The sequence below is a fragment of the Vidua chalybeata genome, chromosome 3, assembly GCF_026979565.1.
Source record: "Vidua chalybeata isolate OUT-0048 chromosome 3, bVidCha1 merged haplotype, whole genome shotgun sequence".
Lineage (NCBI taxonomy): Eukaryota > Metazoa > Chordata > Aves > Passeriformes > Viduidae > Vidua > Vidua chalybeata.
The window spans coordinates 3,771,051-3,798,182 of NC_071532.1; the positions used below are offsets into that span (position 1 = coordinate 3,771,051).

A 27,132-nucleotide genomic window follows, 5' to 3' on the forward strand; every position below is an offset into this window, starting at 1 on the left:
CGGGCTTTGGCCCACGCCATTCTCCTGGCTGGCACCGTGCCCTGTGCCACTCGTGTTGAGCTTCGCTGCCAAGGGAGTGGTTTCTGAAATAACGCGTGAATGTTGCCTGAAGGAAAAGGGGAAAGAAACGAGGCCGGGAGGAAGAGAACCCCCTCACCTGCTGAGCAGGGCAGCTGGTAAGGCCAGTGCTTCACATCCTCCCGTATCCATCACATTCTGCAGCAGTGCTGCCAGCCAGGCGAGCCTGTGCAGGACCGGCCTTTGGGACATTCCTGGCAGCTGTGCAATGCCACCGGGTGAGGGTGGCCCGGAAAAACATCCAGTTTCTGCCTGAAAGTGTGCCTGTCCTGGTTGCTCACTGAAAATAATTGAGGTAATGGCAAAGGAAATGGGATTTGCGTTTTGTGAGCCTGTGTTGTACTCTACAGGGTGGGTTTTGTGGCCCTCTTAAAATACATTTCCTGGTTGAGGTTTGACAAAACAGGCTGTTGACATCAAAGCACCGCTAGATAAACCTGTTGGGGAAACACCTGCTCTCCACAGGAGGGAGGGAAGGTTGCCAGCTATTACTTGCTTCTCTGCTTGATGGGTTTTGGACAAACAGCCCATCTGTTTGCAGCTTCTTGTAAAGTAAATCTTGCCTTTACTTCTAGGATGTACCAGCCACTGCTGTCAAGAGGTTCAAGGGCATAACTAGATGTGCTCTTTCTGATTCCTAGAAGAAACTTTTCCTCTGCACCAGGCCCAACAAACAGTGGCACATGTGATGCCTGGCTGCTGGCATTGGCTAGCATGTGCACTTGGAAAGGTCACCCTGTCCATCTGCCAGGTCAGCTGGCCCAAAGCATCTGACTGACCTGTTTGTTTCATTCCAGCAGTCTGGGGCTGACAAACCATGAAGGAAGAATAAGGGAATCCTGAAGCAGCAACAGACTGTTTGCTTCTGGACTTTGTCCAGAGGGACTGTTTGCACATCAGTCTCTCTCTTACCAGGTATGGCACAGAGGAAATAGTGAAGCTCCTTCATTTGTCTGAAGGCCCAGGGCTGAGCCTTTTCTCACAAGCACCATGAGTTGTGGTCTCACCACCAGCTTTGGGGGTAGAACTAAAGGGAGCTAATCCACAGGAAAACTATTATTTTTTAACACTGCTTTGTTTTATCTGAGCCTGATCAAAACCTGGTTGCACATGCTGGTAGTCGTGGGGAAGGGGAGTGGCACAGGCAGAGACATCCAGGGCTGCTGCAGCTCCCATCAGTGACAGCCTTAAGCTGCTGTGGTATCACACCAGCAGCTCCTATTGCTGTAATTTGCCATTTGCCCTTGGAGGGATAGAATTCATTTGGCTTGTGCTGTGTGTTTTTGGGGTTTTTCCAGACCAGTGAAGTGTATAGGTAGTTTAGTTCTCTAAATACAATTCTACTACAATATTTGAGGAAAGTTTTTCCTTCTCTGTGTTCATTATGCACAGATCATTTATATTTTGGTGCATGAAGAGCATAGAGGAGAAGTTTCCTTCTGTTGGGGGAAGCTGATTGTGCACTTTGTTTTGTTTTTAACCTTCCACTGCCTTTTTTCCTGGAATCTTTCTGTGAGTGCACAGACCTTTTCCCTCCAAGGCAAGGCAGCTGCTCTTCTCTGGTATTGCAGCCATCATCTCCCCTCTCTTCATTAGTGAGTTGGCCAGCATTTTGCAAAGGTCAGAGATGAATCTTAAATAAAAGTTTACTCAACACAGAAGCACCTAAGGAATTTTGCTATTTTTAAAAAAATCTGCCTGGGGGTATTTATTTTTCAGTACTAATGCATTCTGGAGATTTCCTTGCCCACTGTGGCTGTCACATTCCTTACTGATAATACCCCCAAAACAAGAATTTGTTGTCTTCATTTTAAAGAAAAGAAGATAAATGTGAGCCTGCAGGGCCACAGGCCATTGCCTGACCACCAGATCTGGATCCTCTGTCTTGTCACTCTTACTCCAGCAAGTTTTACTTATTGCACTGCTCTTCTGCCCCAGGCACTTGGAGCTGCTGGACTGGAACGCTTCAGATCCATCCTCTCCAAAGGAGTTGCCCATTCACTGTAACCCTTGGTGTGGAGCAGGGTGGCACCAGCCCTGTCTTGCTGTGTGTTCTTCCCTCTGTGGTGGTGGACTGGTTGAGGAAGCTTGATAAAAAGGTGTTGGGATGAGGGGATGCTTCAACCAAAGCTTTCCAAAGTGTTGAGCACCGATTATTTAACACAGCTCCTCTGGTGTCTCCATGCCAGGAAGTCTTTGCCATCCCTGTGGGATTGAGGCTACCAAGTTTTAAAATGCTTTTTCTTTCTGCTAGTGAACATAAGCCAGGAGGGATGGGTTTAACCTAAGACTTGTAGCAGCATCAGTGGAAAGGGACCCTGTGGGAAGTGTTTCCTTTTAAATGGCACACAGAGGACACCCTGAAGGGAATATGCTCCATGGCTTCCTAGTGTTGGGGCCCGAGGCTGTACTTCTGGGAAGTCTCTAGGAAAGCCAGATTTATTGTGGTCTCCTAGTTATCCTTCTTAAGGCTGAGGGCTTTACCTATGGGGCATGCTGTTGTTCCTTCTTTACACCTTTAAATTAGTTTTTATTTTCTTAATTGAAGTATGATTATACTAAAGCAGCTCCTGTCATCTCTTAAAGCAGTACAAAAATGCCAGATTATTTGTGCTGACTTCTGCTTAGATTTTCATGCTCCAAAAACCCAGCTGAATCTCATTTCTGTCTGCAGTGGGACCATGGAAGAAAAGGAGACATCATCGAGTCACACCTCAGAGAGCAGCATATTGGACCTCCCCTCTGTTTGTGACCTAGCAGAGCACTTTCTGCCTCCACACAGCTCTGAAAACAGCCAGGAGCTTTATCCTTCTGGGGATGTTTTTCCCTCCCCACCCACAGGTAACAGCTTCTGCTTCTCCACATGCTCTTTCTTTAGCCAGTGCTTCATCTGTGTAGGCAGTGTGTTGCTTGACTGAGTCACTGCAGTCTGATGCTGCCTGTCATAAACCCCAGTTTTACCAGAACTGCAGTCTGCTCCAGCTGGACACATACAGTGGGAGCTGTGGGTTGATGGGACACAGGAGAAGAGCTCAGAGGATGCTGTCAGCTGCTAATGTTCTGCAATACTCTTCATGTTTAATGTGTTCTCAGAAGGACAACTAATATGTCCCTCAGACTGTCACAAATTACCATAGTCAGTAGGAAGAGTTTTTAAACTTTTCCCTGTGTTTTTCATGTGCTCATCATGAGCTTAGGATGTGGCCTCGTTACACCATTAACTTAATAATAATAATAATAACAACTGAGTCTTTGCTTGTGCTAATGACGTTAGTGTGGTGAGGACTCCTCACTTGAAGGAGAACCTGGCTTCTGCAGAAGTATCATTTTAGGTCAGCCACTGCTCCAGATTATTAGAAGTAATGGTATAAATTGTTCATCTGAGAAGATAAGGGACAGCTGGCAAGAAATGTGAGATCAAAATGCGCTGGCCCAGTGGCACTTCTTGCCATATATTCATGCTGGCTGGAATGAGGGTTCTAGTGATTATATTTAATATTGGGGGGGAAATAAGTTCTGGACAACAAATAATGTGTGGAGAGGATTTGTCATGACACCTGAGTGGGTAAAACATCACTGACAACATTTCTTGTTGCTTTAGAATATTAAGTAGTGTAAAAGTATGGTTTGGCTCCTCTTCTTACTCTAAAGTGCTTTTCTGTGGCCTGCTTCCAAGAAATTAGCTTGAAATTCAACAGGTGAGTTTCTTTCAGTGGGAATGTCACTGTTTTGTGCTAGACAGGTAAGCAGTGGGATCTACCAACTGATCTCACTCAGCTGATGTTGACTGATTTCCTGTGCAGTTGCCTTTAGCTCTAGCTGTGGGACATCCAGAACTGTAATGGAATCTGCCAGCAGTAGAGACCAAGCCTTGCTTTGGTTTTTCACACAGACCAGGAATTCACATGTCTTATGTTAATAATGGTGGGAATCTTCTGCTGTTAACCTCTGCTTTAAAGCACAACACATATCACATTCCATGATCCACGTTGCACTAGAGCAATAGCATGTCTGCTTTGAGGTTTTGCTTTATTTTTGTGTGTAAGAGTAGTGACCAGCACTGCAAGGAATGTCCTGAGCCAGCCTTTTCCACTGTCATGGGAGAGGAGGATGGAGAGGCTGCCCTGGTAGTGAGACAGGCTGGAAAGCATTTGTCTGCTCAGGTTTCACAAGCCCTGTGTGGAAGGTATGAAGCAATCCTGGGAGCTGTGAGGCAGCTCCTGGGATGTGTTGCTCAAACACCATTTAGTGTGGCTCAGGGCAACTGGCCTGGATTGCTGTGTTGAAAGGGACACATGGAACAACTGCATGGCCACTGGGCAGTCCCAGGAATGTCTGAGGCTTAGTGGGGAGGACACGTGCAGGAATGGCAGTGCTGGGGAAGTGTTTGTGGTGCCTGTGTGGAGTAGGCAGCTGAAGCTCAGCACCAAGGTATGCTGAGAGGCCACATCCTGTCTCCTGGCTGTCCCTAACACCCCCTGGTGCCAGTGGGGATTCCAGGTGTGCTGAGGAGGGCAGGTGAGGCCCATGAACCCTCCCCTTCATTGCTTGTTGTAGAGACTGCTCACAGCTGAAACCACTTAGCAATAACTGTGGCGTGCTCCTTGTGCTCCTGGAGTGAAATAATCCAAGTGTCACAGGATAACCAGTTCAAGCTCTGACCATCTTGGTTCTTTTCTCCTCACAACAGCATCAAACCAATATACATACACACTTAAACTCTCTCTTTGGATGCAACTTCAACATTCCAACCCATTGAGTTTGGTCACTGTGGCAGAAGAGACAGGAAGATGGTTTTAGAAACAGTCTGCCCATGTCAGATATTGTTGGAAAAGCAGGTTCTGTCAAGTGTATCCTGGGAAAGAAAATTGCTTTGCTTGTTTGTTTTGTCAGGAGGTGTTGAGAACTGCTGCTGTGGCACCGTGTAAGTGAGAAGAGTGGGAGTGGCTGTGGGTTGCACCCCCCCAGTATGACCAACAGACAGGGACTTGGGCAGGATGGAGGAGGATCTTCCTTAGTGATTCAAAAGCATTTCCAAAAGGCCCATCGGTCTCTGGGAATGTGGCAGCTTCCTTAGGAATGAAACAGACTGACAGGACAGCATGTGTTTTCTGCCATCTGCCACATGAACTGGACTGAGACTGACTGAACTACCACACTATCCCTGCCTCAGGAGGTGGAAGTGGTCATGGGGCATTCCTACTGCCTGGGGCACCAGCAACAGGTTTTATTAGTCTAGAGAGGCTCCATCACTTGTAATAGCAGAAGGTAGTACTCATTAGCCATGAATACAGGGCTTTCAGAAAGCAGATATCCCCAGGCAAGAAAACAGTAGTCCTGGAGGAATATTACTAAATCTTTTCAATGGTTTATAAATGAGTGGTTTTATGATTGGTGTGGAAGTGAGGGTTCTGCTCTTGCAACAGGCATTCATACCTTTAGGTTATTGTCATAGTGAGTTCAAGTGTCTAAGTTGGTGATAGAAAATTAAATGGCATCAGTAAACAATTCAGTATTCTTTATCTTTTTTAATTCCATACTGGAAGATAATTTTTTAAAAATTTAATTGTTTATCATTTTTTAATCTGCATCACTCAGTTGCTCAATACACCAGGAAGACCTTACCACTTCTTCTGGATTAAGAAAAGCTGCCAGCAAAAGTTCTTACATGGCAGGCAGCACTCAGGTCTATGTGTGGGAAAGCCTTAAATCAGGGCACTGAACCAGAGAGTACCAGGGACAGTGGAAAAATACTATTTACCTGGAAAAATTGCAACCTAAGGAAGTGTTAGAGAATAATCAACAGATGTGCTCTACAAATTGGTAGAGCACAGGGTTATGAGCTCTGCCCATGCTTTGTGCTCAGGCAGAACTGGATTTGCCAGTGCAGCCCTGGAGAAATTCTGCTAAATTTGTAAGCAGCATTTGAGAGTTCAGCTGTGGAATCATACCTGGGAGACTGCCTGTCTGAAGCGTGGGCAATGCTCATTCCCATCTCCTTTCATGGCCCTTCCTAGGGCTTGTGATCTTGGGCACATAGGTCTCCCTGTTTGTCCTGTAGCCTCTGCCTTCATTGCTTTTTCTCTCAAATGAAAAGCAGTGGAAAAGCTGTATTCTAAAGTGGATGGGTGGACAGGGTCACCCAGTGGAAGAAAATGGTGTGTCACAGAAGCAGAGAAAATAAAAGAAGGGTGATGTTAGGAGAAAGAGGATGACAGAGTTTCCTGTGGGCTTGAAGAGACCTGCACATATCTAAGAGCTGGCTGGCTTTTTTTAAAAAAGCAAAATTAATTAAAGCCAGCTTGGGAGGTTAGAGGTGTTCAACCTTTAATTGCCTCTCCAAAAGCACTGCTTTTTGTTCCTGCAGTTTGTTTCAAGTTTGAGCCCAGGCTTACCTTTAATTATTTTCAATGGGCTTCCCTGACCTCTGTAGTGCAAGGAGAGTCCCAGGCTGTTCCTGGCTGTGCTTACTATTCCTGGTTGATCCTTAGTGTTGGTACACAGTGGGAAGTCAGCTCAGGGAACTGGCCCAGCTTTCTGGGCAGCCATGTGAATATTTGTGGGGATGAAGTGGGGACAGCTCCTCTTCCTGGCAGCAGCACAGGTGCAGCCAAGATCCAGTGCTCTGCCATGTGTCCTGGCTTTCACAGGGGTTCCAGCCTTTCCAGGATGGTGGTTTCTGAAAAATGTGGTGTTGGGCTATGAATCTCTTCTGCCTTGTGGGGAGCCAGGCTGTAGGTTCTATCTGATCAGTTGTGGGGCATTGTAGGCTTTGTTCAAAACCAGCCCATTTGGAGCAAGTTGTGAGAGCCTGGGGGAAATGGGACAGACCATTTCACTGGAGACTCTGGCTTCAGGCACATCAGTGAGCCTGGGCCATGGCACTGCCACTCAAGTCAACCTGGTCACAAGTTTGCCCAGCTCAAAAGGTGTGGTTTTTTGTACTGTTCCAGTTGCTTCCTTAGTTTTCAGGCAACCAAGCAACTACATTAAAACAAAGCAGGGATCTTCAGCCTGTCAACACAGCTGTCAGTTTTACAGGCAACTGGGATTCCTCTGGAAAAAAAAATGCTACCTATTCCCAGTGAATTTACAAGCCCAGTTTAGTGGTGGGTTGCTGTGTCTTTTATTAGCAGCTGAGGAGTGGTGCTGATGTTGGTGCATGTGTTCTGACTTGTCCTTAAATGCTCTCTCCTCTCTGCCCTGTCCTCTGGCCCGTCAGATGTTACTTAATCTGTTTTGCAGAAGTGGGTTTGTGTTTACTGAAGAGGTCTAGCATGGCTTCTGCTTTTCCTGCCTGGGAGTTGTTCACAAGTGTTGATGTAGAGGCTGAAAATGAAAGGAGTCAGCAGCAACCTTTTGGGGCAGGCCCTTGGTGGGTGCTGGGAGGTTCAATTCAGCCCAGAACTCAGTGCTCAATACTTAGTGTAGAAATTACAGCTTGGCTGTCTGAGCTGCCACTGCTGCCAAAAGTTGCCAAATTTCCAAAATGGCTTTTTTGTCTGGCTAAAGACTTTTATATATAGTCTCTTCAAGAGGTCTGTGTAACTTCATAAATCCAAAACGTGTGTGATGTTTTAAGTCACTTTCAGACTGAGCCAAAGCTGAGCTAGAAAGGGCTCATAAGTGCACTCCAGGTCAGATACAGAAACTTCTGATAGTCTCCTTTGCCTCAGAGATACAGATCACACTGAGAATATTTTAGTATTTGGTTTGCTTGGAAGGGGAAGGGAGGGGTGCTGTTCAAAGGTGCTTTGTGATGTGAAGTCTTCAACTGCAGGAAGTTAACATGCAAACCCACTTCAGTTTGAGCTGTGGTCCCAAACAACAGAGCTAATTATTATTAACCACAGAACAACAGATTTTTTTTTTTTTAACCAGTGTGTCAGTTTAAGAAATTGTTTAAGCACAGTGCTTGCCTTGGCCGTGATGGAGAACATAGTCCCTGTTTTGGGAATCGGTGGATTTTACCCGTTTTGGTTTGTTTCCTGCTGCCCTCTAGTGCTCAATGTTACCCATTTCTGATTTCACCAGCCTGGCAGGCTTAAAACTTAAGAGAGTTTTTTAAATGATGTGTTTTAATCAAGAGCACTCTCAAGTATGACCAAAATGCTAGATTTTTCTTAGACTCGAGTCTTATCAAGAGGAAAAAGAAAGGCACGATGTTTCAATGATGTTAGTTTTGTATAGAGGGTGTGGGGCAGTGGGCTTGAAGTCGTGCAGCTCCACTGAAGTTATGGCTGGCTCTTCAGTGGGTGTTTCCATGGCTCTGGTGAGTTTGGCATCATGAACCCTCCAAGCATCTCTTTGTGACCCAGTTGTGTTGAGTACTGGATGAAAAGGCAGGTGGAATTTATGCCAGCTGACATAAAAGGAATACAAGGAAACTGCACAGCACACAAAAAAAAGCACTGGGCACCACTGGGTCACTGTAGGTCTTAGATCTTGTGTAAATTAATTTTTCAGGGATGTGCTACATAAAGCATCCAGGCAAAAGTAAATCCTAGACCAGAAAAAGGCAATGTTTTATTCTTCACAGTCTGAGGAAGAAAACTGGTCCTTTTTGAGGAGAATTAGAGCACTATGCATACATCAGGGAAAAAACTGAGACCTGTCCCTTCCCTTTTAGACTTTAGTGCTTCAGAGTACCTCTGTGTTCTATGAAAGTGAACAGTTTGTATTAAACCATTAATAATTAGAAATCAACTACAGAGAAAACGCTTGAGTAAGAGTCAAGGAGTTGTACTATTGCACTGAAGTTGTCTGATTGGATTCTGCATTAATCCTTCTCTGCATGAAGGGGAGCTTGGGAGTTTGTCTCTTGGGAAGGAGAATTTGTTTTGCTTCTTATTACCCTGCTCTGATTTTGGTTGGTAATAAATTAATCTAATTTCCCCAAGCTGAATCTACCATGATGGTATGCAGTGAGTGATCTCTCCCTGTCCCTATTTCAACTCATGAACCTTTTGCTGTGTTTCTTCATCCCAGTCCAGGTGTGGAGGGGAGTGTGGCTTTGGGGCATCCAGCCAGGGTCACACCATCAGTGCCAGACAGTGGGACCTGTCAGATGTGTAGAGCTCTGTCTGCCCTCTGGTGGCACTGGGAGCTTTTAATACCACCTTGTTCTGCCAAGGTGTCAGAGTCCCAGTGGGCCATTTCTTCCTTACCTTTATCTAAATTGTCATTCCAGCCTGAGAGAACTTTTAGTTCTCTCATCACAGCCATCAATGTTTGTCCTTTGCTTTGACCTAATCCAATTCAGACTGCAGTAATGTCATTATGGCAGTTGTTCCTAAGGCAGCTGTGAGGCAGCTTTGCACATGTTTGTGCAAATGTTGTTTTATCTTACCTGTGAGCATTAGTCATTTAAATGAGAAGGAATTAAATCCTCTAAATAAATGTCAAGAATTTGTTCAGTGGGCAAGAATGGACAAGAGTTTGTTAAATTCTTTATTAATCACTTTTCATCCTCTGAAGTGCAGATGTGGAGTCCTTTGAGATGGAAAATTATAATTGGGATCAGAAGCTGTTTAAATGAGGGCTTTACAGGGGAATAATAAACAAATTCAGCCATCATTTGCAACCACTACAATGCCATTAAACATTATTGGGAAAAAAGAGCAATTTCTAAGCTAGTAAAAGAAGGCCTCAGGACTTCTTCCTGACCAAACACAGACTGATGTCAGGCTGGGATGGGGTGTCTTTGGGAAGCCACATGCTACTTGCTCTGTGAAGCTGCAAAATACAGTGCAGATGTGGCTGAAAAGCTGCTCCTTGCTTGGGTTCCTACTTAATGGCTGCTTCCCTGGGCTTCCCCATCCTGTAAAAATTTTGTTTATCACACATGTAGTGCAAAGTTTCTCCTGTGCTTGAAGCTGCTTTTGCAGTCCCACTCAGGCTTTTCAAAGCAATGATCTCTGTTCCTTGCCCCTGGAAGTCATCAGTGAAAGGGAGTCTTATCCTGGAGCAGCTGGATGTTGGTACTCAGCTGAGGCTGCAGAGTGGTTACTGAATAGTCACCCTGTAAAACTGACTTGATTTGGAAAGACAGGTGTCTGCTAAGGAAGGCAGGAGCCTACCCTGAAATAGAAAAAAAAAAAAAAAAGACACCCCCCCCCCCGAATTGTTATAAATTTGAAATTAAGGGGGGCTCTCAGGAAAAAAATATGGGAGCAGGAATAACAGTTCTTTATTAGGAAATAAAATAAAAAGATAAAATAAACAATGAAGTGAACCAAAACAACACTGACAGAGTCAGAATACAACCTGACACCCTGTTGGGCAGGGTGTTGGCAGCAGTGCAATTGGAATTGTGGCTGCAGTCCTCCTGGAGTGTCAGCTGTGGTTCTGTTGGAGCAGGGATCCTGTAGGAAAGGGTGTAGCCTTCCTGCAGTGGAAGAGGCAGCTGTTCCTCTGGGAAATCCAGTGCAGGAAAAGCTGTGCTGATGTTCCAGAAACTCAAGATTATATCCAGGTAGGATGCTTGGCTCCTCCCTCTGGGCAGAGCATCTCACAATGGGATATTATCGTTCTTATCAGTCATGCAGTGACATTCAGTAGCCCTTTATCAGCAGATGTCTCCCCTGAGAGAGGATTGGTTGTGGAAGAGATAAGGAAAACTGCCCAATTAAGAGAAGATAACTGCCACACCTCTAACAGATGGCAATTGAATACATCTTGCCTTGCAATCTGGAACAAAACCAAAGGTTCACTCAGGATGGCTGTCTGCACTACACTGAGCTCCCATCTGAAACATATTTGCCTGTTAATTGTCGCTAGTTGGGCCCCAGAATTTTCAAGGAAAGACTGTGTTAACAGGTCTGTGTGGCATTGGGTGGCCAGCAGGGAGCCATGGCATAGGACAGCAGCTCAGCAAATGGATAGCATTCCTTTTTAGTCCCTCAAGAGCATGACTCCAGAATGCACTCATGGCTGTGACTGCAGTTTCACACACTGGGCTTGGTGCCCTTCCATTTTTCTGGGGATGGCTGCAAGCCAGGGGGTCTGGCTTATTACAGACAGGCAGATCAGAGATTCTTATTTCCATGGGACAGTTATTTTAGTGCAAAGATGTAGTGGAAATTCTTTCAAGTTCCATTATTTTCTGTAACAGATAAATGCCTTGTTTAGACTCATCTGTGCAATCTTGCCCAGGGACTGCTTTTACCACCTGCTTCTCGCTCAGGTGCTGGCCTTGAGCCATTTCCTTCTCACAATCAGATTTGGAAGCACAAGCTGATCTTATACAGATCCTCATCTGCTTCACTGCCCAGCTCAGCTCCCTTTAGCATTATTGTGGCTCTGCAAAGGTGCTGAAGTGCCAATAGAAAGGATTGAATGAAAATGCAGGATTCAGCAAAGGGAAAGAGGAAATTAAGGTTGAGGGAGAGATCACAACTGCTGTGCAGAAGGGGTTATGTTGTTTAATCACTAAGTTTTGGTTAACTCTGTCATTATTTTGAAGCTCAGGAGCTGTGGAACAATCCCTGATGTAACTGTGGGGCTGGAAGGGTATGGGAAGATGGATAGCAATGACATCTCCATTGATGCAGAGAATATTCTGCATGTGTGTGTGAGCTCTTCACCCATCACCTTGGGTTGCCATGTTAACTTCAATACATTTCCTCTTTTTCAGGCAAGTGATGGTTTTATATGCTGAATTCCAGGATAACCTTCCACAGATGCTTCTTACCACTGGGAAGTGACTATTGATAAGTGTATTTGTGTTGTGTTGGGTCCAGGTGTCCATAAAGTATTTCACCAAGCAGTGTGCAGAGTGCTGGGAGAACGTCCCCTGCTTTCCTGCTGTAGTGGTGAATTTGTGTGCACTTGTGTCTAAACAAGGATAATATGAACCAGATTTCAGTGTATCTATGAACAGGCATTGCTCAGTGTTTGAAATGTTGAGAGGCAAAGAAGTTCACTTTACTACTGTGGAGAAAAAGGGTAGTTTCCTTTAAAAAAAAACCAAACAAAAAACCCAAACAAACAAACAACCCCCAAAACCAAACCAAACAAAAAAAAAAAAAAAAAAAAAAAAAAAAAAAAAAAAAAAAGCCAACCAAAAATAAAACCCCCAAACAACAACAAAAAAATACCCTAAAAAAACCTTTAGGATGTGTTTTTAGCTTTAAAACCATGCAAGAAGTTTGCATGGTTACAGGAGACAGGAGAGTTACACAATGGACAAAGACTACAGAGGAGAATGAGAGGGAACTCAAGGGAATGAGAATTTGTGTCCACAGAGGGAACACAAAGGGGTTGGACTATGGCTCCTGCAGATCCTCCTGTAGAGTGTCCAGTTAGACTTGTCCCACTTTTCCTTCTGCTTTTAGAAAGAGAAGCATCTTTTGTAGGAAACAATTTCATTGAAACTCCCAATTTTCCTTAACAGCTGCAGAAGAGAAGCTACAAAGCAAATCCTGAGGCCTGTAAGCCAGGGTAGTCATTTTTCAAACAAAGTGCTCCAATAATGCAATAATAGCAGTTGTGAAACATTCTCATGTGTGCATGAATTGTTCTGTTTACTTTGGAGGGCAAGAACTTCTGTACAGCTGAAACACCTCCAACAGAATGCTTTGTTTTTTCCTAGGGAGAAAGGAAAGTACATGCCATGAATCCTTACTAATTGAAATAAGTGTGGAATGCTGCAGAGGGCTGTGGCTGTTCCTGTTACCTGGACACATGTTCATGGCATGTTTCTATCAATGTTAAATTTTCTGTGGGGCTTCCAAGATGTTGGCTCCTTTCTTGTATCATAGAGTTGCTCTTTGCAGCTTGGTGTTATGGCTTTGTTGTAGTGCAGGTGATGCAAGAATGACCCAAGATCATTGGGTGTCTGTGTTGAGCAGCCAGCAAGTGGCAAATCATGGAGTGCCTGTGCCAACACGGTTGTGTAAAACCTGCATTGCCCTTCCTTGCTGTCTGCAGAACCTGCCTTGGTGCCTCAGCTCTATCACTTAGCTGTGGTGGTAAAGATCTGTGAAAGTGCCTTAAAAATGGCAATTTGAATAGTGGGGGATGTCAGGCTAGGGCAGAAGAAAAGGGCAAATTGACTTGGAATGCCACGTTGAGGCCAGGCTGTGCCAGCCCTCTGGGATATTTCTTTGGTACACAGTGCTGTGGGGACAGCCACGTTAGCATCAGTACTTGGGGAAAAGGAGAAGGGTTGCATTGGCCTGAACTGCAGCTGTGCTCGGGGCAGAGAGCCCAGGTAAATGATGGTACAGAGCTTCCAGCAAACTCTGAGCTTCACACATTTCTTCACATGCCCTGGGACATCTCACCTCCTGTCAGTGGTGGTTGTGGTTTAGAGAGTGATGTGATCTGCTTATACACACATAAATAAGAAATGTCACTCCTCAAGGCTCTTTAAAACCTCTTGTTTTCTTTACTCTATTAGTAAGTTTCTACTTTTTTTTTTTTTTCCTGGTCTGATTCTAAACGTAGGGGTTTTGTCTTGTAATTTATCAGATTCACCTGTCCTGGTACACAAAACAACTAATTTTGTTTTGTGATCACATATGAATGGTCTGAGTTTTTCATTTTCACTGGGAAGCTTTCCTTACATTTAGCTCTCAGTTATTCAGATGTTTTTTCAGATGTAGTCTGTGACTGTGTAGTAGAAAAATCATCTGGAGTTCATTGGATCCAAAAGGCCCTGCACTGGCAGTTGTTAAAATGCAGCAACAGAAAACAAGGTATGTCTGCCCTGATTGCTGTGGTCTCTTATTGCTTCTGAATTTATTCCCTGAATTCGAAGCTTCTTTAGGAGCTGCTGTGAACTAGTAACAGAAAAACACATTTCAGGGGATCCTCTGTGCCTAGTGGCAGGGAGGAGAACAAAAAAGTTATACTGGTGCTGTTCAAATGAGAGGCTGTGCTCCCAGGATGCTGCTTAGTGTAGAGGGCAGACTTGCTGCTGTGAAAGGATGCAGATTGTTCCTACCCAGTTTTGCCATGGCAGGTTTGAGTGAGCTGAGCAGGAGGCTGTGGGCAGGATGCCTGTGTTCCATGTGCTGAGTAGAGCTCAGGGTGGATGCAGTGCCTGGAGTGCTGCAGGGGATGCTCCATAGCTGTGGTGAGGACTTAGCAGCACTGCCTGCCATTTCCCTCTTCTGGCTGCAGGGCCTTTCTCTCTGCAGTGACGTGGCTTGGATTAATGCCAGGATTGTGGGGGTCACTGTGGTCCATTTGCCCTGGATTTGTGTGCAGCTATTTGGTCCCTGCCTTTACATTCACATACTGCTCTCAATGTTTCCTGGCTTCCCCTCTGTAACATCTGGCTTGTGCCACACCACATGGATTGAGCCCAGTTGAAGTGTTCCTAAAGCCTCACAGCTCAGACTGCTATCACCACTTACCTGTGGGGCATCTGGCACTGAATTTAAATTAGATCTCTGTCTTAATTCAGGCCTCATTTTTCTTCTCTCTTTCTCTGGTTTACTTCGCTGAGCTCACTGGTGTGCAACTGATGAGGCTGCAGCATAAAAAATAGTGAGTCATAGCCCCTTAGCAGCAGACTGCAAGTATAAAATACAGCACACATCATCATCCACAATATTTTTTGAAACAAAACAACACATCCCAGTGATTCAGCGTCAGTGTGGGTTGCAGTACATGAAGGTTTGTCCTGGAGCCCTCCTGCATCTGATTTCTTCCTTCATTTCATAAGTTTGACAATCCCCCACCCCACTGCCCTCCCTTCTTTTTGTTGTGTGCTGTAGACTCCGTAGTAGCTGGGCTTCATATGCATGGACATCTCTCTGCCTCTGAAATCTCCTCCCAGACAGATGGAGTGCTGTCAGGATGAGCAGTGCTGCTGCCTTTCCAGCAAGCCTCCATGCTGAGGGTTTCTCTGTGAAGGGTGGCAGGCAGCTGGTTATTTATTGCTGCAATAAGCACTGGCAAGCAAATGACAATATTTTGTGCTGTGGGCTGCTTGCTGTTCTTTTCAGCCTGCCCAGGGATTTCTGGCTATGCTGTGTTTGAGTTCACTCTGGGTAGAGGTGGAAGCAAAGGAGAGCTTGAGTTTTGCAAATTCACTGTGTTTTATAAATGTAGCACTGCCTGTCAGAGAGGTTATCTTACTCCAGGAGTTATTTGGGTTTGTGAAGAAGGTAAACCCTTTGCATTCCTACCTTCCAGAAGTGCCTACACTGTTTTATACAGCTCTAATAATGAAATGATGCATGCCAGTATAAAGGAGGTCCCAGCTTTGTGCAGGCTGCAGTGCCTGACAAGAAGAGTTTTGGGGGTTTGTGTGTGTGTTTTTTGTGGTTGTTGTTGTTTTTTAGTTAGTTAGTTTGTTGGGTTTTTTGGTTTCTTAATCTGCAAATAGGAGACAAAATCAACCAGAAAGACTGAGCATGGGAAAACAGACGAGTATACTGTAATGTCTTCTAGATGAATGGAGGCTTTGGTACTCTCATAGTGGTCTGGTTTTATATGTGTGCTTCTGTCTCAATGATGCAAACATTTTCTTTTTTCTATTTTCAAAATTAAATTTAAACCAGTAACGATCTCAGGAGGAATCAGAATGTTGGTTCTGTGTCTGTTGGATGAAAAGGAAAGGCAGTAGAGTCAAAATCAGTCACTTCTTACACAGCAGGTAATTAGATTGTAAAACTCAGTGCAACAGGAAATCGTTGAGGCAAAGAGCTAGCAGAGAAAGAAAGGGGACTATGCAGTGATTTGGGTAGTAAGAGCAAGCTCAGTCAGTAGTTCTTGCTGATACAGATGTTGCTGAGATATTGAATACATCTGATGGTATTTCAAGGCTTTTTAAAATTTCTGTCTAATTTCAAGTGTCAGGTCACACCCACATATCCCCACACGAGATTGCCACCTAGAGCAGACCACGAGTGGAGGGGACATTCCAGACTAGAAACTGATCTAATCCTGCCTGGTGCCTCCTTCTTTTCCCCTTTAGAAAAGAATATTCCTGTTCTGCAGGTGGCAAGGCTGATACCAATGCTGTTGTAAGTACAGCTCTTGCCTTCACTAGACTGTACCTCATAAGCACTGTTACTTCAAAATAAATCCTTGGATAAAATGCCCAGAATCAGGAGCAGAAGGGGATTGTTGGACTAGAGAAGCAGGCAAGGCAGAATTGAAGGAGGGGAAAATTTTTTTGGGGGTCCACAGTGTAGGTTGTATTTGTGTATGTATACATTTTATAGTTGTATTTTACTTTAGTAATGAGTAACCCACAGATAGATAAACCAAAGATACAGTAACTTGTACAGATCTAAGGAATACCCATCCTTATTATGCCTAGCCCAAGTCCTTCTGTACTATTCATAATACAAACTTATTTTGAATTCAATTATTTAAGCAGTTATTGTCTATTAAGATTGCAAAGAAATGTATCATCTCTACTTCTGGTCATGGTGCAGCACAGGTGGGATCTGTTTCATGATATCTTACCATTCAGTAGCAATTTATTGAAAGGGTGAACATTCTGCTGAAGAGCTGAATTGAAGCAGAATCTGATTTACAGAGCTACCATCTGCAATCCCAGCTGAATTTAACATTGTTCTACATTGCTGCTTCTCTAGATGTCTAATGAGGTTATTTCTAGGTTAATTTTTCTCCTGATGCAGTCTTAATTAAAATGTAAAGAAAGCAGCAGAAGTTGCAAAATAAAATAATTTGAGAAGTTCCGTTTTGTGCTGCACCAGTGCTTTGTGATGTTTGTTACAGCTGCTAATTATTATTTTGTATGAGGCATTTGCCCAGTAGCATCTGTGTGTGTGTGTGAATCATCTGCAGAGCATTCCAGAAGTAAAGTTGGCTCCAGTGGCTGAGACACTGAGTTTGTGGCAGTGGGTTTCGTTCCTGGGTTGGATTGAATGGAAGGAAATATTAGGATACGTAAGCCCAGCAATCTTGGAATATAAGGGGAAATATGTTTGCATTGTTAAGAAATCACATTTTTATTCACTTTCAACAACCTGCTGGCAGTTAATGGAGACAATGATTTATTTCTGATGTAACTCTAGCTGGGATTGTTTTGGTTTTGAAGAATCATTCTTTTGCAGAAGATTAAAGCAAAAAATGAGTTGATAGTTGGATGTGATATTCAGAATGAAAGCATCATCCTCCATAATTAGCAACTGTGAGCTGCAAACCTACCAGGGTGAGTTAGACTGTGTGGTGAAAGAGGGTGATCGTGTGTTGTTGGCAAATGGGAAAACAAAATGCAGGAAACAAAATGCTGGGTTTGCCTGTGCTATTCCCACACACTGCACAAAATACTCATGTAAATTCTTCAGGATTTCTCTTTTATTAATAATACCTGGCAATGAAATATTTGTAGATGAACCTTTGATTATGGATTAATTGACTGCTATCTCTACAGCTGCTGAAGAGTTAGAATGAAGGGATATAAAACCTAGTGGTTATCTTTCAGGCAATAATTTGTCTTTAAAAAGTGCATGTGGCTGGTTTAAATACTTCTGTCTAACAACCTGCTTTGTTACATCCTTTGTTTGCCAAAATCTTTCTCCCCCATTCACAGAATAAAGCCACTGTGCTGTTTCTAGATGCCAGTGCCCAACGGTGTTAAGTGTGTAAGCCTGTGCTTTTTGGGGTTAAACTGATGGTTTCCCTCTCTTGATCCTCTTGTCAAGTAAGCAAACAAACCAGTTTAACCACTTCTTAATATGATTTCAGAAGGAAATCTTTCAGAGAGGATCTGCCAGGAGTCTCTCACCTATTGACTACAACCAGAATTTGCCTTTCCAAAGTGGTGCTAAATGAATGTGTAGGGATCAAACTGAGCCAAATGCTCTTGCAGCAAAGCCATCAAAAGAAACACATTATTTCTGTTCATCTCAGTTCCTGTGGGATCTTGGAGCAGGTATTAAGGCAAGAGTGATCCCAAACCAGTGAGGTGGTCAAATTTGAGGGAAGACAGAAGGCTTTCTTTGGTTTAGCAGCCTCAGTGAAGGCATTTACTTGAACCTTCCAAGCTTTTGGAAGCCCTGCCAGGCAATAGCTGGGCCCTCCCCTTCTCCTCACCTCTCCAACAGACCTCTGTAGCTTTTCTCAGCCAGTAAGTTATTAGCTTGCTGCAGCAATCTGGTTCCTTCACTTGATTATTGCATGAGAAAACAATCAGGCTTCACTGCTGTTTGGAAGCTGTTACATCTGGTAATGTGTCTGGGGTTTTCCTTTTGCAAAACACTGTTGATTGCCAATTTGAAAAGGGTTATTTCTGGGACCAGTGTGTTCCTGTGGATTTTACTTTTCTTCAGGACACCACAGTATCCCTGATTGCTCTTGCTGTAGTGACAAATGAAGCGACGGAAGTGACTGTGCTGATTTAACTCTTGGTTTGTCTTTTTCTCTAACTTTGCCCAAAACCATCCTTGTTCTCCCTCTGTGAGTGTTTGTGTGAACATCTCTGCTCTCATTAACATTCATGTGAGTATTTCCTAAAGCTCAATGCAGTCTTTAAAACACGTCCCTGTCCAGAATGTGCTTTGGTGCACGTTAAGTCGTGCTTAAAGATAAAAAACTAAGAAAAGGCAGTGCAGTAAATCACCTGTTACACCTTAGCTATACCTTGGTACAAAAAGCTCTCTTGGGGAGAGCATGTGCATCCAAAGGAGCTGCAATTTGTATGGCTTCTTACCCTCTGGATAGCTCCTGAAATCCTACTGCTCAGGGCCCATCCACTTGATGTGGAGGATATAGTTCATTCAGGGCATTAATTGGAATAAATAAATCCTAAGGCACTTCTTCTGTCTCTGCAGAGCTCCAGACACTAAATGCCCTGCAGATGAGGGCTGCTGAAGGGCTGTGGGGATGGATGCTTGGAAGAGTTGAAGCCTTGCTCTAGTCAGCAGTGATCTAGGAAACAGCATTGGGAAAGTTAATATGGAGATGATGGCATCTCTTGCTAAACACTTTTTCAAGTCTGTGGATTTACAATATTTCAGATTATTGTTACCTAGATGTTCTGCTCTGGGGTTAACATTGCAGAATGAAACAGCACATCAGCTGTAAGAGAGTATTTTATTAAAATACTTATTAGCTTGTTGCCTGGCAAGAAACTTTTCAAATGTTCTCCCTTTCATATGTGCTCGGTAATCTGTTCATCTTTTTTCATAATATTTTTTAATATTTTTACAAAACTGGGGAGTGTTTGGGTTTTTTTAAAGGAAATTAAATTCTGTTTTCAGCTAGGGGCTTTTCATTAGACTCAGTCTATAGCATGTGTGTCTAGCATCAGTATCAGTGTGATACTGGGCAATAATTGACTCTTGCATTCTGTCTGAGCAGAGTTCACCTCAAAACCTAAGATCTGAGGGAAAAAGTAATTTGTGCAGATGGTCTTCATAAAACAAAGACAGATGAAATCTGGAGCTGTCACAGAATTGCTCTTACAGATGCATCTGCTGCAAAATAATTACCTCTCTTGAGCCCAGTAAGTTAATCAGTGTCTCTTGTTTGTGTCTGCAGTGAAAACAATTAAAAGCTCATTTCCTGGTTTTTAGGTAAAGCTACAGATTCTCTGATTTTTAGGGGTAATTAGATTTATTTTGATATGTATCACAGTCCAAAGTGTTCCTCTTGGACAACTAGCTGTCTGTAATATAATTTACTTGTAGCCAGGATGTAATTTCTTTTCAGTCACTTTTTTTCCTTGGGATGGTTTTTGCTAAAGAGTTCAAAATCCTTTTGTCTCCTCTCATGTAAATAGCATTTTAAAAGCTTAGGTCTCTTTGTACAATCATAAGAAACGCCATTACTTGTATTTATTTCAAGCTTCCTTTACATTTTTGCAGTATGAGGAAATATTCTCCACTGTAGCTGAGAAGATGAACAGTGATCACTCACAGGCAGTGAGATGTGTGCACCAAGTGCATGCAGGTAGAGAGGGACCCCGCTGGGATGGGCAGTGGGTGTTGGGAAGCAGCCACTGACACTGGTACCTAATTCCTCTCTGCAAGGCAGCAAATGATGCCTTTCTCCCTGCTCTGCACAGTCCCTGCTCCACCAGGACACACCACTCCTTTGCTGGCTCCAGACTGACCCTGCTGCCTGTAAGGGCTGTTTTTGTTGACCATGAACAGATTTAAACAACTTTTCCCGTGCCTTCTTTTCCTCATGGCTTGGCAGGAGCATGAAATGGTGAGCCAAAGGTTGGGGGGAAAAGAGCTCCATACCTCAAAAAAACCCCGAGGTGTTTTAAACTCTGTAGGACATGGTGGTGATGGTAGACTTAAAAAAGTGACAACACCACACACCACGATTAACCTTGCGTGCCTTCTTTAGGATGGCTTCACTTTGCTCGTTGTGCTCTGCTCGAGACTTAGCACTTGTGATCTAATGCCAAATCTGTGTCTAAAATACACCTTTTGTCTCCACCTCTGTGTGAATACCTTAATCTCTGAACTGTGTCAAGGCTGTGCTGCAGCAGACTGGCCTCTAATTTTTTTGTTATAAAGAAGGAGTGACAGTAACTGCAGAGAGGGCACTAAGCCTCTGTGCAGGCAGGCAGATATATTTGTTTTATTTTAATTCTCAGTGGACATTTATTTTATCCTCATGCAATTGCTTACTCAAGGGCACCAGTTGTTTTTGTGTCTGTGCCCTTAATGCATTAAACATTTTTCCAGCTCAAGGAAGCATCAGATATATTTTCCATTGTCTTAAGAGTCACGACTAAACTGCAGCAGGAATGTGGCCAGGAAGAATGTGGCCAGGAAGAATGTGGAATTAGGAAGTGGATTTGTTTGTAGAGTGGAGGGAATAAAAAACTCCTGTGCTCTAAACATAGAGGTTTTAAAACCTCAAAGCTGAGGGATCTCCTGAATGTCAATTTTATTTTCTGACAGCTGTTCTTGACTTAGTTTAATTAATGGGAAATGCACACAGACACCTTTTTTGTAATTCAATAATGTTCGAGTCCAAATCACTTCTGAATATGAACATTTTCTGGCACGCTCTTGTATGTGCAGCTACACCTCCTTTAAGAGGCTCAGGTGTCTATATTCTGTGCAGAAGTGTCCTCTTGCAAAGGTTGAGAGGCTTTCAGATAGCTTGTGAGGAAATGAAAGAGATTAAGGTAGCAGGTTGTCAAGGCAATGGAACACAAATTAACTACTTATGTCCTCCCATTGCCCACATGTGATCTAAAAAAACCCTTTTAAGAAGCCTTTGAAGACAAATCCCAAAACTTGCGCTGAAAAGGTTCACCGAAGCCTTTCTTTCAGAATTCCATTTTATTTGGAAATAAAGCAGATGTATTTGCTACAATCACAGAATCCACAGATATTAATCACAGATTAATCACAGAATCCACAGATATTAATCACAGAATCCAATCTGTTTGAATTATGTACTTTTTAGGCCTTTTAAAACAAAATTCTTGAGCTGATCATGAACTTCTTGGGATTTAAAAGAAGATAAAAGAAAATTACCCCAAGGTGTGATATGCTAAATTATGTGGGCTGTCAAATCCCACCCACCAACGAGTGTCAAATAAGAACTGGGAGACTTGAGCTTGTCCTGGAGCACAGCTGTCAGGACTATCTCCAGCTTAGATACAGGAATTGCCCAGTGGTAAACTTTCCTTTTTATTTGAAAAATGGAATCTACCTTCACTGTTAAAGATCTGTTTTATATCACACACATATCATACTTAAAACAATTTTATAATTGAATAAAAATGTACATTTTCATGCATTCATGATGTTAAATATTTGCTTTTTCATTTCAATAGGTAAATGACCATATTAATATGGATAATACTATTAATTATGTTTGTATTAATGTTTACCAGGAGTGCTAATCAGTATCATTAATTCACTGACATTTTTAAATGTGGTTGCACCTGTGTTCTCATCTGGATGGCAGAAGAGCAATGGGAATTGCTAAATGCCCCAATTACATTGGTTGCTTCACTTTTTTTTTTTTTTTTTTTTTTTAACAGCTGTGCAGTTTTGGGAGTTTGATCAACAAACTGCAAATTCTGAACTTGCTGTTGTTGCCTCATATCTGCTTCTGTAGTCTCTCTAGCCCCTACTCAGAGAACAAATTCTAAACAAACACGAGCATTATTCCTCTCCCTGCTCTGTAAAAGTCATACAAAGACTCCCACATCGCCTTGAAAAATAGTTGGAGAGTGGTTCTTTACTATTTGTAAATTATCAAAACATTTGTACCTGCCAATACCAGATGGGTTAAGTTTTTAAAAGTTTTCTCTTTCCCTACCTTGTTACTTGTATGATTATTTTGGAATGAAGTAGGTATTTTCAGTTAGGCACTCTTAGGGTGTAAGGTTCATTCATTCGAAAATGTTTCATTCAGTTAAGGATCAGTGGAGTTGCCCTAACTTGCTCTGGTTTATCTGCCCTTTTATTCAACCTTATTTTGCAGGAATTCATTCGTTTTTCTGTTCACAACTATTTGGTTGCAGTAACTATCACTAACCACAGTTCATCAGTAGTTGAAGGAGCTGCTGAAATGCTCTGAGCAAATGCTTCACACACAGCCCCAGGCTCTTTCCTCACGTGTGTGCAGCCTCCTAGGAGAGCCATCCTGGTGCTGTGTGATAATAATATGGGATGGACAACGTCAGTTTTGTTTTATTTTGTTTGCTTTGTAAACAGGATTTCAGCTCTCATTTGCCCTCATATTTTTTCCAGAGTTGTATCCACAATTAATTTAGGTGAAATGTTTGATTTAGGGCAGAACTGAGAGGTTTGGGTGCACCCAGATCTGCTCATGGCTAAGAAGTTCTCATAAAAAAGCAGGACTAATAGGCTGCAGAGCCAGGTAAAAGGATGTTAGCAAGTCTGGAGTGACTGAAACCTTTTGCTGTTTGCCCTTTGAGGGCCAAGCTGGGAAATGCCTGCATTGCCAAGCCTTCCTCGTGACTGGCTGAGAGGACAGAGTGAGAGGATGGGGATGGAGACTTGCTTGCTCAGTGTTTTTTCTTCTTTCTGGCTTTTAAAGTCATACTCCTTGTCAAGGACCTTCTCCCCTCTGCTCTGTACTTCAGGCTTTCCCAGTCCATTGAGAAGCACAGAGTATCACAGCCATGGCACCACCTAGAGAAAGGTGGGTATGTGTGTGCAGCCCTGGGGCCTGAGGGTTCACTCCCAATATCCTTCTTAAGTTGGAACCATTTCCAGTTTCAGTTTTCAGGTGCTTGGTTTATTAGCCACAGAGCAATTCCTGCAGAAAGCTGGTTCATTAAATGGCAAAACAATTCTGTTCAAAGCCCAATTTTGTCTCAAGCTAGTTCTGATGGAAGAGATTTTCTGTGATTCCCAAAACAGCATGTAGATAATTAAGCAAAAGCCCTTGTGGTCCTCAAGCCTCCACCATTTGTGAATGGTCTATAAATGTGCCTATTGCTGTAAGTCCAATTTCTGTTCATTACTTGATCTTCAGTAATACTGCAGCAAAACTAGGCGGCTCAAATATTTATTCAATATATACCTTTAAAGTAGCAAGCCAAAATGTCACAGACTAGTGATGAGAAAATGTCTCCCAGGTTATTAAACTTGTATATCTTGTTTGCTTTTCATTGTAGTCTGTACAGTTTGTGTTTTCTGTCTCTTGAAAACTTCCTTGATGACTGTTTAATGTATCTGACACTGATTTTTCAGAGTCAGGCTATTTAATTTATTAGCCTGTAGAAAGCTGATAGGTGGAGATTGGTATCTTGCTTCCATTCTTATTTTTGAGTCTGTTTTTTTCATTTTTAATCAATGTCTGGTGCACAAGCTCCCACTGGCAATGCAGAAGAAGAAAGCCCCAAGCTGTGTGATCTCACAGCCCCCATGGCTGGAGAGGATGTGGGTCTGCTCTTTTCTGTACCAAGGCACTGGAGGCTGGCACATCTCTGCACAGCCTGTTCAGTGCTCTCAGCCACATCAGGCCTGCAGGGAGAATGCCTCATTCTGCCTTCAGATTTTCACCAGAACATCAGTAGTTGTATTTACCTTTGTACCTGCTATTTGCTTGTGCTTTTTGAGATATTTTCTTCGTTGTTTTTATTTTTCTGTTCCTGCTTCTAAAAGAAGAGCAAGCCTTTCTGTGTTTGTCTGATGTGCAGCATATTTTCAGGAGCATGACACAGACAAGAAGCATGGCTTCAAAGCCATCTTATAGCAGGTAAATTCAGGAAACCATCTCTGCAAATGTTCCTGTGTTGGTCTTTGTGAAAGATCAATCCTGACTGGAGGTAAAGACCTTTGATCTGAAGAGGTACAGACTGCACACATTCAGCTGTTTCACTCCCATCTAGAGGGAATCAGTCCATCTGTAAGCATTTCTTGCAGTATTCCCACACTTGTGCTTCTGGCCTTAGACAAAAATGAAAGATCAGGATCTTGAAATCTGGTAACTGCAAGGTACTCTCTTGTTCTTCTGCTGTAGAAGTGATCTGCTCCTGAAGAATTAGTAAAGTTAAAGCTTAGGTGGCATTAAATGGCATAAAATATCTGTGGCTTCTTTTAAATTTAATAAGAGCATCTGTGCATTCAGCACTCCTGAATATCAGTGCACCAGTCTGAGATCTGAACCTAATTGTAAGTTGGTACAAAGTTGAACAAATTCACACAAATGCACCTAGGAGACATACAAGTCTGTAGGTAGGAGGATTAAAAAGTTGAGAGGAAGTTGTATTTAACTGAGTTTCACCTTCCTCTGCCTTATTTGACTCAGTTTTCTACTTCTTTTCATTTTTGGAGCATTTTCCCTTCCCCACAGCAGCTGTTTTACAATAGATCATCTGTGGTACCCAGGCATCAACTCCACATCAGGATTCAGGTCTCCAAGTACAGGACTTCCCATGAAGATGAGCAATGACAGTATTACAGGTCATAACTCTTTTGTAATCCAAAGTGTTTACAAGTAGTATAATTTCACCTACAAGTCAAGAGGGATGCTTGAAAAATACCTTGCTTTGCAATATTTTCTTGGTCAAGAGCTGCATTTCTGCCTGTGATTCTCAAGTCACTGGTGTCCACAGATGTGCAGAGCTGGCTGGAAGCAGGGCTGAAATGCCTGTGAATCTCTTCAGTGTAACCCCTGTGTGTGTTTGTGGGTGTTGAGATTAATGGGTTGGACTTTCAAGTGCTATAACAGCAAGGGAAGGCAGAGAACGCTGAACAACCCCTCACCCCATCTCCAGATTCACATCATCTGTGAACAAAGCAAATATTTTGCTAAATTTTATATAATATGTCAGTCTTCTAGTCTGTTCTTCTTACTAAAGAACACTGTCATGGCAGGCTCCTCCTCTTGTATTTTAGCTGTATGAATAGCATCATTTCCTGTTTTTCCAGGCAAACTGTCATAGAGATCACTCTCCAAGGAGATGCAGAAGGCAGAATTTTTGTAAACTGATGGTGGGACTTGAGCAGTTTATCTCCAATGAGAGCTGTCTGCTTATTCTTGCCAAAGGCATTAGCTGAAGATTATTGGTCCTCTTGATTGCTGAAAATGTGTAACTGAATGAGAGACAAAGTATTTAGTATATAAAGAAAGGATATTGCTTTGGGTTTTCTTTTCAGTAATTGCAAATAGAGGGATACTTCCTCAATAATACTTGTAATCTAGGGCTGTTTCCTGTCATTGCCAGTGACCATTACTGAATATTTCAGAATAAGTGGCAGTTTTCCTCTTTTTATGTCAGCCCCATCCTCAAAATGGTGTTTACAGCATTCAGTGTCCTGCCTGTTGGGCTGCATTCTTGCCTCTGTGAAAGGGTTTGTTAAAGCCTGGAAAAATGGGATTTAATAACTCTCCTAGATTTCTTTTTTTACTAGTCTTGTCTATGATCACTAATTCCCATCCAGATAGATTTTCAAGTCCACTTTCCGTTTCAGCTCACGACTTCATCAGTTCTGAATGACCACAAAATGTCTAAAAATGTCAACAAAATGTCTAAAAGTTCAGTATCTTTCTTTTGTGAGCCTTGCCAGAAACAGGAAGGATTTCTCCCTGCTTGTCTTTTGCCTTAGAACCATGAAGAATGTTGTCTTCAGACCCTCTTTCTCGCTAGGAGAGGTATCCCTGAGTGACTCAGGGTCCCAAGGGTCTTTCTCAGTTCTTGGCTGAAGAGATGGGCATAGAAAATCCTTTTCTGAATTCTGGAGTTTCATCGCTCTTAGTAAAGTAGAGTTCCTTAGGAAATGCTTCTTGGGTCAGAAAGCTAACAGTTCAGAAAGAGCTAACTCTATAGAATCAGCTGGAGAAAAAAAGACAAGACTGGAATTGACAATTTCTAGGCTGGAAAAAAATATAAACAGAAATAACTACCATTTGCTCCATCTGTGCCATGTAACTAAAGTGAGAAAGCTTCTTCAGTCACCACAAAACACAGATTTCCTCCATAAAATTTTTACAATTCTGAAATAGTGAAAATCAGCTAGACAGGATTGTTTCTCACCTGCTTCAAGCATCAGATTTTTATGCTGAAATAGGATGAGCTTAAAGACTAATACAATCTGGGGCTAAATTAAAACCTTCCATGTATTAAAAAACTAGTACCAAAAGAGGGAAAAATCCATCATTTTACTCCAAAATCCTCCTGCTGACAGGAAGACAGAAGTCAAATCTGATTGAAATGGTGAGTCTTCCCTGTGGGCAGAGCAGTGCTGTGGTTGTGGTGATAAAGGAATTGACATGGGTGGACAGCTGTGATTTTCACCTGCAGAGAAGGCAGAGGCTCAGCTGGGGGATGCTTGTGTTGGATCCTGTCTGGAAAGCCCATTGGGATGTTTGGGTAAGGAGAGGGTTAGGGTTAGGCTGTTGTTAGACAGCAGCATTGTCTGTGCACGTGAGCTTGCACACTGCTGTTCTTACAGTCACTTCCTGAGCTCTCCTAATGCCTGATTGGAAGCTGAGCAATCAGCTCAAGAAGCCTTATCAGAGTTTCCTCTGGGAAGTTGGTGCCTTTGGTGTTACACAGACACCAGGCTGAGTCCCCAAGACTTTGTATGTAACAGGAAAGCAGCAAACTGCAGTTTAATGAAGCCCCTTGGTGCCTTTATCTGCTGGATAATAACTTCCATTGACACTTCA

At 42.9% G+C, this 27,132-nt stretch overlaps 1 protein-coding gene across 3 annotated transcripts in view; it reads left to right on the forward strand.

Annotated features, from left to right (window-relative positions):
- CHGB (chromogranin B) overlaps positions 1-27,132 on the forward strand; it is a 53,257-nt gene continuing 26,125 nt past the window's right edge. The window contains exons 1-3 of one of the 3 annotated variants that reach the window (XM_053936784.1): positions 117-176; positions 876-993; positions 2,753-2,919. In XM_053936784.1, the coding sequence (XP_053792759.1) occupies positions 2,760-2,919 (160 nt within the window). In that variant the 5' untranslated portion in view covers positions 117-176; positions 876-993; positions 2,753-2,759. Of the gene's footprint in view, positions 374-875; positions 994-2,752; positions 2,920-27,132 lie in introns of all 3 variants that reach the window. The other 2 variants (XM_053936783.1, XM_053936782.1) reach the window with 2 other exon arrangements.